Below are 13658 nucleotides of genomic sequence, written 5' to 3'. Positions count from 1 at the left end.
TATCCCGCCCTTCTCCGAAGACTCAGGGCGGCTTACAATTTAAAGCACAAATCAATGCGCTTAGCAATAGCCTTCATTCTATATATATGCCTGCTTATTAGGGCTTTTGCCCCCCCCCCCAAAGCGGCATTATTACAAAGTCAGCTTAATTGCCCCCAACAATCTGGGTCCTCGTTTTACCTACCTCAGAAGGATGGAAGGCTGAGTCAACCTTGAGCCTGGTGGGATGCGAACCTGCACTAATTGCAGGCAGATGCTGTTACTTAAGGAGGCATTAGCCCACTGCTCCACCAAGGACTTCAACTTCCAGAATTCCTCAGCCAGGCACGCGTCCCTGGCTGAGGAATTCTGGGGGTTGCAAGTCCACAAGTCATAAAAGGGCCAAGTTTGAAGACCCCCTGTTTTAGGTAAAGAAAGTCCTCTGTGATCTATGCAACTGCGACACTTGTAAGCTATATGAGTTCAGATCGTCTCGATAAAGACTGTCTTCTATAAAATGAAAATAACCTCGCGCTGCCGTTTCACAAAATGTTGCGCTTTGCAAGAATGCAATCATCCAATTTTGAAGACGGGAAAGCAGGATAGGGCAAAACGTCAACATTTCAAGAGCAATAGCTAAGGATTCCTTCTCTCACAGAAATCTGGATTCATGAAATATTTTAAAAATTACCAGATGTATAGACCTAATACTATCCTGTCATGTGCAAATGACTAACTCTATTTTTTGTTCGTGCACAATTTACATGGTACCTGGCACTCAATTCTTTCCACTTCTGCTCAAGTTATTTGAATATAAAAAGTGATATAAAACCTTGGCAAGGGTGGAATGCAATATTACAGAAATCTCAACCATGAATACTGTTTTAGGTGGAAAGACAGGATATCATTAAACAAGTGAATTCCTGTTTAATGGAACATTTTATTAGAAATATTCTCTATTTCAGCAAGTGGTTGAAATTGCTTTCCAGATAGTGATAAATATTAAAATCCCAACCCTACTTTATAGCTAAAGAAAATAACTTACATTAACAATTTTTGTACAGACTAACTGTGAATTGGAATTCATCTCGTTTAAAAACTTTCCCTCTGTTTAAATAAACTAGTGTTAACCTGTATTAAACATCTCTCTGTGACATCAGTGAATGTCAGTATCTTCACTGCTTTTCTTGGCATTTTTTCATAGATAAAAAGAACCTCTGTAGTTAAATTTAATATCAGTTGTAAAATCTGAAATCTATTTATTTTAAGTCAACTCAAAGGGAGTACAAAATAATCTGGCTGATTAAGTGGGATATAGGTGAGGTGGTCCCTGAACAATCTCTTACCCAAATTTATAGACAAAATTTCTACAGAAATCCTACAGAAGCGAGTATACGTAGCTCAGGGTTGAACTGTAAAATCCTTGGTGCTCTCATCATATTACAAGTTACCTAGCTGGGTACACATCTTCTGCAAACTTACAACCAGGTTCCGTGAGCTCCAAGGATTCCAGAGTTTAGAAATCCTCAAAGGAGGTAAAGAATAACGGAATCTGGAAAATTAAATGATCTAATTATACACACAGAGGGCAAATTCAAGGTAAAAATCAAATGGAAAAGAGAAGCAACCTAATTTCATGAGAGACAAAAGCGAATGGAAAGATTCAATAGGTATACTTGATCCCTTATCAAATGAGCAGCTTCTTTCAGCAATTTGTTGCAGGCTTCAAGTCTACTATTTTTTCTTAAAATAGTAGTCTCACAGTTTTCCTGCCATCTGTAGCATTGGTGCTGAACCTATGGCACAAGTGCCAATGGCGGCACTCGGAGCCTTCTCTGTGGGCACGTGCACCGTCACCCCAGCCCCGCCTCCCCTCGCGGTCCTCACCAGCAGCCCCCCTGGAGGAAAGTCGCCCCTGGATGCGGCCTGCTCGGAGCAGCGCAGTCAAGCACATGGCAGCTGGGCAGCAGGGACAAGATTCCACCCTTGTGCCCCGTTGCGTGCAGATGATGCTGGGGGCATGGCCAGAAGGCATGGCCAGCATGGTGCTGCAGGGCCACCTGGGTGATCTGCTGCGGCAGGCTGTGGAGGTGGTGGGTGGCCCTGTGGGAGGGGGGCAGAGCAGGGAGGGGGCGGGCCGGTTTTGGGGCACTCCGTCTCTAAAAGGTTCGCCATCACTGATCTATAGTATGCGTCTAATGTAATATTCATGGTAACTTTTTTTTAACCAACTAGTCTGTGACCATAATAAAGATGGACTTGCTTTCATTTCTTCTCCAATCACTTAATAGGGCTCTTTAGAATTTCAGGACATCATCTTTAATATAACTATCCAGTATACAAAACTGCTTCACAATTGTGGACTCATTTTTTAATTAATTGCGCTACTTGCAAAATATTTCCCTGATTGCTTGCATTCAACCTGGGTGAAAATTTGGAGAACGTTTGCAAGTATGATCAATACATTTAAAAACATAATCAGGTTTCTGTAGCACTTTCGTGACACAAAATTCACACTTTGGATACGAACATATAAGTTTAGGAAATGAATGCATGGCTTTAAGATGTTTTGGTGTGTTAAATTGGCAAATTAAATCAGACCAACTGTCATCTATAAACTAATAACATCAGCCCATCTCAACAAATGATTCTAGACATGGTAAACAGTGTTTTTATACACAAACAGACGCACACACTAAAATATACAGAAGCTGAGAAAACCACAACAAACATCGACAGTCAGGTCTTTTTGCACACTTTGGCCCCAGGACTAAGCAAAATATGATATAGATACTAATGGTCTGAAATTGTCAACTGTTTTCATCAGGAATACTCATTTAAGAACACTTGAGTTAGTTTTGGAAAATGCAGCTACAGTAGAATAACAAAATGTCAAAGAAGCTCAAAGTTGCCCTGTGTGAATTAAGGACCCATATAAGGCCCCATCTAGAATTTGCACAGAATTCTGAAATGCTCAGAGATAAATTTGAAAAAAAAATCCATTAATCTGAATATCAATTTGAGACAATACATCTGTTAAGCCCTGCCAACTTTACAGTTCTATTGTGGCAAATTCTGAACCAAAAAGTATTGACTATTGTGGATTTCAGAGAGCATCTGAAACCATTTCCAGAGGTACAGAAACCAGCTATTCACCAAAAAATATCAGATATGAAAAGGATAATTTGGAAGAGGAAGAGAAGGGTACTTCATATCTGTTTTGGAAATATTATACTGCCATCTTCTGGTTATATTCCACAGGATTGTTAAAAATGACACTACCCAAAGATATCTTGAGTTAAATTTAAGTCCAAGTGACATCGATGAACTAACTATATATTTTCTGGAGATATCAGGGAAATAATTTGCAACTGCCTTCTTTTTTAAAAAAAATTCCAGTTTTTATAACCAGCTTTTTTCAGAGTTATACTTCCAAATAAAAACCATGTCCAATTACCTTAGCTTTTCAAGATCAGCCAAAATTGGCTAAATGTTGCCACATAAACCTTAAAGAATGATGTAATTTTATATACGTGTAGCACAAAGTTCTGTTAATAAAACTGAAGTGAAATATTTTCCTTTATCAAAAAGCAATTTCTGTTCATGTAAAGCCCCGATTCTCTAAAGAAATATTATACATTATTTGTCCAGAATTTTAATGGGTATCCTGCTTGGGCCAGGGGCTAGACTAGAAGGCCTCCAAGGTCCCTTTCAACTTTGTGGTTTTGTATTTTGCTACCCAGACCTCTTCTTTTATCCTCAGCTGAATAATCAACACCAACTACCTCTTCATCCATAAATGAGAAATTATTGATAAATTTAAGTGGGGGATGCAGAGATTAAAGGAACAGAATCTCTGTTTGTTATATCTTTGGAAGACTTCCATTATTTTATTTGTTTACAAATGCAACTTAAAGCAAAGAGAAATGGACTCTAATTGATACTGGAAAATTATTGAGAAATCTAAAACTAAATGCTATTTCCAGAACAATGACAATTCCATATAGGATTAATTTAGCAGAACTGAATTAAGAAGCTAAATTGTTCTATGAAATTACTCACCTTTGTTTTGTTCTGCTATTACAGATACGTTTAGGTGTATTTGTTAGAAGCGGTTAGTACCCTACACCCAAAAATGGTTTTATATGTCAGACCATCTAAATTTACATTACAAATTTAATCACAATATAACTTATAATATACAGTAAGATATTAGCCATCTACTAGAAACCAGTCCCTGCAGAAATATGTTGTGGAATGAGTTAACTTTTTCTTTTGTACAATACTCAAAACACACAACAAATGAGTGCCATCTTGTGGTCGACTCTGAAGTCACGTAGCTTGTCTGCTGTTTTGGTTTTTCTCCCCTTTCCACACCCTATTAGAAATCTAACCATTTAGAAATTAAATTTTATCTAGATCATGTTGGAGTGCAAACAGCGGGGGGGGGGGGGGGAAGGAGAGAAAATTCTATTTTTTAAAAAAGGAAAACCAAGAGAAGGTCTGAAACGTTTAATCACCAAGCAACCATAAATTCCTCTGTTAGGTCAACTAACCTCCATGTTCAAGAAACACACGAACGCATCTTTCCTTCCCTCTTGCTGCTGAGAAATGGAGCAAGGTCCAGCCGTTAGCATCTCGGCCGTTTGGAGAGTAGCCCTGCTCTAACATTTTGCGCACCGTGTGGACATCCCCGGCGGCCACTGCTGCCTGAATCTGCAACTCTTCCTGTAGCTCAGGGTTCCTCCGGCAATGGTGATGTAACATCCTCGCAGAATCTGCCTCCTAAAGAAGGGTCATGAAGTCTCACCAGCCACCTTGAAGTGATAAAAGAATGAAATGCAAATCACTGTGCGTTGAGAGAGGGGGACGCTCCTCCTGTCCGTCAGCTCCAGCAGTGTTTCTCAACCTTGGTCACCTTAAGACCTGTGGACTTCAACTCCCAGAATTCCCCAGCCAGGCCATTCTCTTAAGTCCACAGGTCTTAAAATGGCCAAGGCTGAGAAACACTGAACTACAGCATCAGCTGTACATACATTAAAATGATCTGAAGAGCTGTACACAATGACCTCTACCCTGACATTTTCCATAGCCCATAGCAACAGGAAAATCCAATTGTGAAGACAAAGAGTCCAACAGAATACCAACAACATAATTTATGTAAGTGATTACAGTAGTGGCCAAAATTGTGGAAACCTTTTGGAAAAAGTGTATTTTTGAGGCTTGATGGATAACGCTTTTTTTTTGGAGTAGTATCATAAAATTATATACCAGTGGAAAGATAATTTAATCAAGAATGTAATGCAACAAAGTTTGTTCAATTATCTGCACTGTATTCTATGAAAAGTTATAGCCAAATAACCAGAAAAAGGAAGCACCACTTGCTTAGGTTGATATCGGGTAGTTTTCCTTCATCTGATTGTAGCCAATGAGCGTGAGTGTTTAGAGAGCCAATCAGGTGTCATCTTGTTTTGGCAATGAGCCAATCAGATCACAGTAAGATTCAGTTATTGATGTCATGTATTGAAGTTGGACCATCAGAAAGGCCGAGCGCCAAAGAATTGAAGCCTTTGAATTATGGTGCTGGAGAAGACTCCTGCGAGTCCCTTGGACTGCAAGGAGATCAAACCGGTCAGTCCTAGAGGAGATCAACCCTGACTGCTCTTTAGAAGGCCAGATCCTGAAGTTGAAATTCAAATACTTTGGCCACCTAATGAGAAGCAAGGACTCACTGGAGAAGAGCCTGATGCTGGGAAAGGTTTAGGGCAAGAGAAGAAGGGGATGACAGAGAAGGAGGTGGCTGGATGGAGTCACTGAAGCAGTAGGCGTGAGCTTAAATGGACTCCAGAAGATGGTAGAGGACAGGAAGGCCTGGAGGAACGTTGTCCATGGGGTCGCGATGGGTCGGACACGACTTTGCAACTAACAACAACATTGAACCTGAGAGGAGGACATTTGTCAGTGTGTTATGTGATCGCTTATCAAGTTGGTTGGGTTTTTTGTGTTCTTTCATTTAGTGAGCTTGTAAAATGTAATAAAATTAAAGTAATGGTGCAAAGAGTTGACTAGTCACCCAGAAAGCAATGTAAAATAGTATTATTAAGTGAACAAGGCTACAGTTATAAAGAAATTAGAAGAAAAATGGGTGGAAACTTAACCAAAGGTGACACTTCTGCTGTACACTTTTCCCAAAAGCTTTCCACAATTTTGGCCACTACTGTATATCAGCTTAAGTAAGTAGCCACAAATATGTACTGTAAAGAGCGAAGACTGTTCCTATCTTCAATTCTGGTTTGAGACAAGTAACTTAGGGAGGGTAATGGCAGAAAGACCAAACTGCATGAGTATAAAGGTATAAAGCTTTCAAGCAGTTGTCTCTAAGGTTCTGACACAGGAATATATATGAGTAACAATTCAAGGCTCAAGACACATTTGACAGGGTAACAGGCTAAATACCGATTTGCAGGGAAGAGACAAAATAAGTGATCTAGTCAACAGGAACAATCCACCCCCCAAGGAACTAAGGAAAGGAAGGTGTTTTTCTCCTTCCCATATAATGTCACAGGTAGTCCTCAACGTACAACAGTTCATTTTGTGATCGTTCAAAGTTACAACACTGAAATGACTTATGACCATTTTTCACCCTTACAGCTGTTTGCAAAATCCCCATGGTCATGTGATCAAAATTCAGACACCTTGCAAATGACTCCTATTTATGACAGTTGTAGTTTCATGGGATTCTGCGATCACCTTTCTGACAAGCAAAGTCAATGGGGGAAGCCAGATTCACTTAACAGCCGTGTTACTCACTTAACAACTACAACAATTCACTTAATAATTGTGGCAAGAGAGGTCGTAAAGTGGGACAAAACTCACAATACATGTCTCACTTAGCAAAAGAAATGTTGGGCTCAATTGTGCTCGTAAGTCAAGGACTACCTGTGCTTGCAAACCATGAAATCTGCCTAACCAATAACTTATCATCTCCAATTAATGCCTGTGGGAATTACAAGAACGCATTAGCAACAATTCCTCTTCTGACTTGCAAACACAAGCAGAAGGGAAAAGGGGGGGAGGGTCTTCCATTTAAATGGAGCAAGAAATAGAAAAAATTGTGTTTTGCAAGGACTGTGTTGATCCTTGCACCGTGGGGGGGGGGGTTGGCCCAAAGTCACCCAGGTGGGTGGCTAACAGGGGGAATCAGAACTCATGGCCTTCTATGTTTTAGTCAGGTGCCTTAACCAATATATCAAAGTGTCACCGTATTTATATACACAAACTGCATCAGAATTTTTTTAATGTTTTTTTAAATATGATTAACGCCCATTTCTAAAAGTAATTACAACACGTCTGTGTCATTTAATATTTAATATCTTAAATCATTTCACTTTTTCATAAACACTATTCTTAGAAATTAAAAACAAATGCCAGTTTCATAATGTTTCACTCAAATACTGGATATTTACTGATAAAATTGTCTTTGGAGGGAGCATTGGAAAAGCTGATCCTGGATGACCTCACTGACAATTCCTGAGTAAGATGCAGGTAACATTTTCCACAAAGAATGATTAAGGCCCCCTATTAAGAAATACCTTATAGGCAAAAGTCAGTTTTTGTAAGTTGTGTTTTCCGTCTTCATTGTACATTACTTTGTCTGCAGGCATAATACAGCAAGCAAATGGTTTCTCCTTGAAATGAAGAAGGTGTTTGTTAGATCAAAGCAAGCAAAGAAGCAAGAAATATTGTTCATCTAATCTCAGATACCGTGTGGATTGCAAGAAAAAGTAGAACTGTGGGTGCATTTTTGGGGGGATACTACTAAACTAAGTGGCAAGGCAAGGCAGAAAAAGCAGGCAGAATACACAAAGAGCAAACAAATATGCACAGATCTGTGTTTACAAACAAAAGACAGCTGAATGATGGGCCTCTCATAACATACCATGCCAATATATCCAAACTTCACTCAGAGGTTATTTGGACAAGCAAGTTACTCCTACCATTTATATTGTACATGCTGAATTGTTAATTAATTGGAAAAGATTATGCAATGGCAATGTCATTCCTAGATTTAAATAAGCTTATATACCCAAAGGGCTATATTATAAATGAATGTGGGACAACTACATACCAGAGTATGTAGCATTCAGCAGGGCTGCCAAGAACATTATCTTCTTATTATTCCTCACCTGAAGGGTTACTCCTTCTGGGATACCGCTTTAATCAATATAGTGGAATTTACAATTACAAAAAATTAATATATATATTAATTAATTAATATATATATACACACACACATTCAAAATGAAAGGGTTTAATTCCACTACTGTAGATATCTATTGCAGGACTATGCAAAATGTTTGGTCACAGGACATCCCGACTGCAGAACAATCCATTCCTAACAATGTTCCAGAAGAGGTCCAGAGAACTTCACAGAATATTTTGATGTTTCATAAATGGGCTGACTTCAGAAGACTTGGAAATTCTATGCGGAGTTGTCTTCAGTTGAAACATTTTATGACAGAACATTTTGCACCACCCTCAGCCCATTACTTTCCTTCTCTGTCTGGTTATTTCTTCCAAGAAGAAACATTTATCCTAATAGCACTGCTGTTTCGTTACAGAGGTGATCAGTCATTCCTTTGCTTCAAGTTTCAGCAAGGGAAATGGCCTTACATGGGGTGTCCTTCTGTTCCTCTGATCCTTCTTCACCATCCATTTTCTTTTATGGGTATTCAGATCTTTCTGTATCAGGGGTCTTCAAACTTGGCCTGGCTGAGGAATTCTGGGAGTTGAAGTCCACAAGTCATAAAAGGGCCAAGTTTGAAGACCCCTGTTCTATACCATACACCAAGGTTTAAGGAAGCTATATCTCACAGGAAATTGTCGGTCTAACCGAATAAGACATTCACACATTACACTAAGGTATGGTTGTTTCAATAAGTGACCCACTAATGGCCAAGTCCCAAATCACAAAGTGCCACAAACCACAGTTTATTAATCACAATACTTGAGCTGGCACAACAAAGGAAACCAAGCACATTTTGTAATGGTTTTAAATGCCTTTGAACTTAGCTACTTTGCTTGATTGTAGAAGCTTGCCATGGTTTCAGTTAAGAATCTTTCCCTACCTAGAGTTTTTGAAGACTAAACAACAGTCTATGCATTAGCAGAGCACGTGCTTACTGTTTTAGCGCTTCCAATATTTTTGCAGGACTTATTGTTCCCTGTTTATCTCATTGTTTAAAATGTGGGTTATTGATTCAAACTGGTGAATGCAAAGAAAGATTTGACTACTGTGGGATATGGCAACAGTAGGACAACATTTTGTTGTCTAAAACCAATGTCACAATAGGAATGGGAGGGGGGGTCAACACAAATTAGATTTTTTGGGAGTCCAAAGTCTTTATTTCAAAAAGCAGCATTGCTTCATCCTTTCCCTCAGCTGAAAAGCATTTTTCAAAAGCACATTTAATCTCCCTGCAATACTTGCAGCTGAAAACAAGATAGGAAATTAATAAAGATACTAAAACACAATGCTCTGTGTTCCTGTGCACTATAAAAGTCAGTCATGCTTCTGCATTCATAAAGTGACATAATGAAAACAGCTAGTAAATAAAAGTGGAAGGTTCTTTCCCAGACCCAAATCAATGCTGCCCCATTTACTGTTCACTTACAAATCATAATGGTCTGTTTTGCACAACATGCTAAGCCAAAAATAAACAAATCACATTACACGCTGTATATCATGAAAATACAGTTGCTGTTAACCAACTGTGAAATGGGTATAAATGCCAACTTCAGTACAGCACAGAAGTAATGAATGGCTTACCAAGTGTAAAGTATGCAGGTTCTATTATAAAAGGCATAGTGTGTGTGTGTGCGCACACACACACACATACACGCATGCATACATACTACACACACACACACACACACACACACACAATGAAACCTGTAGAAGGATGAGATTTGCCCTCTTCTACAAGCTACTTGGAAGGTAAAATGTTGTTATATTATGAATGCAGTTGCCAAAGTATCACAAAGTATTTGAACTTGCTCTCAGAATCAACATAAATGATTGTAACAATTTTTAAATGCAAACTTTTGACCCTAAGATTGCAATTGGAACAAGCAAAAAGACTCATCTAAAGTTCATAAAGGCTTCAAATAACAAAAGCAATATAAACATTTAAACGTATTTGATCACTCGGCTGTAAATATTAACCATTTTAAAAAGCTCATCACATTTTGAAAACCTAAAACTCACTTCACCTTAGGAATACCACCAAGGCTAATATATTCCACCCTTCGCTGTTTACCTTGCAAATTGTTTCTCAGTGACATATTTTCAAATTCTTGTAATCACAAGGAGCCCCTGAAATCATACTGAGCCTCACTGAACAAAAACAGTATCTGACTCTTTCCCTACAAAACTATCAACGGGGACCAGTAAGTAAACTTAAAAAGAGAACATTTAATTTCATGGACTTGAATGTGGGAGTTCAAAACATACGGTATGTATCTCAGCTTAGTAAGCGAAGAGTCTACGTGCTATATTCCGATGACATTCTTCCTTTAAGAAACTAGGTTTATCACGGAAAATCTTCAATAAAAGATCTCTTAAGTTGCATGTGATATGGTTACTATGGTCAACTTTAGGATCCTAGAAAGCATAACATCTGTCTAATCTTCAATAGAAAACAACTGAACACTTTCTGGGTCAACTATGTAGAGGGAAAGAGAAGTAAAAGATTGAGTCAATGGTATAAATCTTGTGTGTTTCTTAAGTTTATTAATCCAAAACATGTATACCCAAACTGGGCCAGTGTATCCAATTCAAAGGAATTGATTCTCAAAAAAGGGCAAATGAATTAGAAATCAGACTGCTGCAATGCGCTATACACACACATCATCAAACTAAAACAGCTGCCTTTGCTAAGCAGATATTACAGTTTGTTAAGGTAACTAAGCTATGTTGACAATCCAATGTACGGAGTGTCTTCTGTGCTTCCCAATACAGAAATAACACATCTAGTTTGTAACTTCCAACAGAACAGAAATCATACAAAACATCAATCATTACTAGGAATAATCCTACCAAGTAGTATTTTAGATCAGTTACCTGGATACTTGGTTCTTCTATTACATTTTTGCTTCTTGGTTTTTATTTTGTATTCAAAGTTTCCCAATTTCTTATGTAGCAGCATGAGCCTGGAAAACAAGCAGAACAGATTCATAATAAATACAGGAGTGTTTCCTTATGCCTTCCATCTTTATTACATTTTCCCTTATCATCCAAAAAGGAATGCAGAGCAGTTTACCTTATCAGCCCCAGATCCCCAGCATTACTCTAGTCAAACGACAACCCTATGATACAATTTATGGTGAAAGATGATGGGTTGACCAAAAACTTCAGAAACTGTAGTAGTGAATGAATGGGAATTTGAATCAAGTCCTTCCCTCTCCCAGTAGTTCAATATTATGGCTGGTTATGCACCACAATTCTTAATAATTTGTAGAATTTTCTTGCTTTACACATTATTCCAACCTATAAACTATGATCTGCAAATAGCAAAGGCTGCATTCACATGCTATGCTAAGTTAAACCAAACCACAGCAGGGCTCAGAGTGATACACAAAGTTAAATATACTATATAATTGTATTAAAGCCTAAAAATGGGATCCTTTATCATACATTTTAAAGGTCATCACTCTGCTTTAGATGATCAGCAACCTTCATCTTCCAATTCTCTGTACTATGGTGAATAAAGCATTCTCTTTACATAAATCATGGAAAAGTTGTTTTTTTTAAAATCTAGCTTAGGTTTGGTAACAATTAGCTTCATCTTCCGTTGCCTATCCAATGCAATCTTTAGAGAAGACTCAATACACGTTTTCCTTCTCCATTTTATAAGTACAGTATTTCTTCCTTAACCATTCCAACTATTTGTTTCGTTATTGATGTTGTTACCCGTTCAGAATAAGAGGATGCCCTCCCCCCCTCTAAGGAGATCACTAACAAAATCCTCCCCACCTGCAGCTCAGGCCCTGGGGATACCAACATAAACCGCACTCTCCCTTTTTTTATATAATCTCTCTCTCTCCCAGATCAAGCCATTCTGATCTTTATACATATGAGGAAGAGGTGAACTTTGAAAAACTCACGACGATTTAAATGTGCTTTTCAACAATTTCTCAACTTTGGGGTCACTAGCTCCCAACTCTCATCATTAATCTCTTAATATTAAACCTGAAGTTATCTGATGAAACTGAACCGTGAAAGTTTCATACCAGATAAAAGGAGACATTCCACACAGCATGTTTATTAACTGATGAAATTTGCTATCACACGATAAAGTGAGTCCTGCCAACCTGGACTGCTACAAAAATAGACAAGTATGTGGAGAATAAAGATATCAATGAATTGTTCTATATTACCTTCAGCATCACAGCTAGGGTGATTTTGAATCACTGTTGCCAGGGAACACAAGTACTGTAGGAGAAAGCAACTTAACTCATATTCTGATAGAGGTTTGACAAAGGATCTGGCTGGCCACTGTGTTGATCAAATGGATCTTTGATTTGATCCAGCATGGTTCTTTTTTATCTATTCTATTATGTTCCCAAGCTTCCAAGATGAGTTTTCGTTAATTGTTTCCCATCTAACCCTCATGATTTTGTCTTCTGTATTTTTTAAAGAATTATTTCTACCTATTGCATTCCTCTAAGCAATAGAAATTAAGTGGACTTCCTTCACACATTCTCTCTCTACACATTATCGGCCACTGCCATTTTAAATTTGCTAACCAGTGAATATATCCTGTTGAACTGAATGGAACGTACTAACATGTACAGAATGAGAAGTAAATCTTTTTTACTTTTTGAGGTAACAAGAAAGGAAAGCATTTGTTTTCATAATTGTTCAGAAAATATATTAATCATCCTGAGGTATAACTTAGAAAATGTACTTCAAAGAACGCTGTAGATTGTAATGGCTACACACTTCATCAGAACACTTGTACAATATTATTTTTTAAATGGGCCACAAAGCCTTAATAAATGCTACAGTTCATACAGGAGACATAACAGTCAATTCCAAACTGAGCAGCTGCTTTTCCGTAAGATGTTAAGTATGGTTAATTTAACCCTTAATGGGTTTTGAATATGTATGTGTTTACCATGTTATATAGACTACTTGATTGATTTATTAATTTATTTGCATGGGCTTATGATTTAAAGTATTGTGCAAATCCATGCAAACAAATTAATAAATCAATCCAGTAAACACACACTCCTGTCACATAATCAGGAAAAAGGTGCTAAGCGAAGAAAGGTTGGTCAAACCATACCTAAAATATTGCATCCAGCTCTGGATGTAGCATTTTAGGAATGACTTTGACAAATCAAGAATTTATTTATTTATTTTATTTTATTGCATTTATATACCGCCCTTTCCCTGAGGACTCAGGGCGGTTTACAGGGAGTTAAAAATCAACCATACAAAAGTTAAAACCCAATTTAAAAAATATTAAATCAACCCTGTACTATTAAAAACCCCAATTAAAATGAATGTCTCCTCAGCCTGGGCCCGAGAGCTCAAAGAGCCAGGTCTTCAGGCCCCGGCGGAATGATCGGAATCTTTAAGAATGGAGCAACTGAAATGAGGATTGAATGATTGG

At 38.0% G+C, this 13658-nt stretch overlaps 1 protein-coding gene across 3 annotated transcripts in view; it reads right to left on the bottom strand.

The window, feature by feature from the left end:
- ASB7 (ankyrin repeat and SOCS box containing 7) overlaps positions 1–13658 on the bottom strand; it is a 38068-nt gene that overhangs the window by 21589 nt on the left and 2821 nt on the right. Inside the window, exons 2-4 of one of the 3 annotated variants that reach the window (XM_083370954.1) lie at positions 12418–12472; positions 11102–11190; positions 4536–4796 (exon numbers count right to left, since the gene is read on the bottom strand). In XM_083370954.1, the coding sequence (XP_083227080.1) occupies positions 4536–4746 (211 nt within the window). In that variant the 5' untranslated portion in view covers positions 4747–4796; positions 11102–11190; positions 12418–12472. Of the gene's footprint in view, positions 1–4535; positions 4797–7571; positions 7668–11101; positions 11191–12417; positions 12473–13658 lie in introns of all 3 variants that reach the window. The other 2 variants (XM_083370952.1, XM_083370953.1) reach the window with 2 other exon arrangements.

This window comes from Vipera ursinii, assembly GCF_947247035.1.
Source record: "Vipera ursinii genome assembly, chromosome: 11".
Lineage (NCBI taxonomy): Eukaryota > Metazoa > Chordata > Lepidosauria > Squamata > Viperidae > Vipera > Vipera ursinii.
The sequence above is the reverse complement of the archived record's forward strand: the minus strand, read 5'-3'. Positions and strand labels throughout refer to the sequence as shown.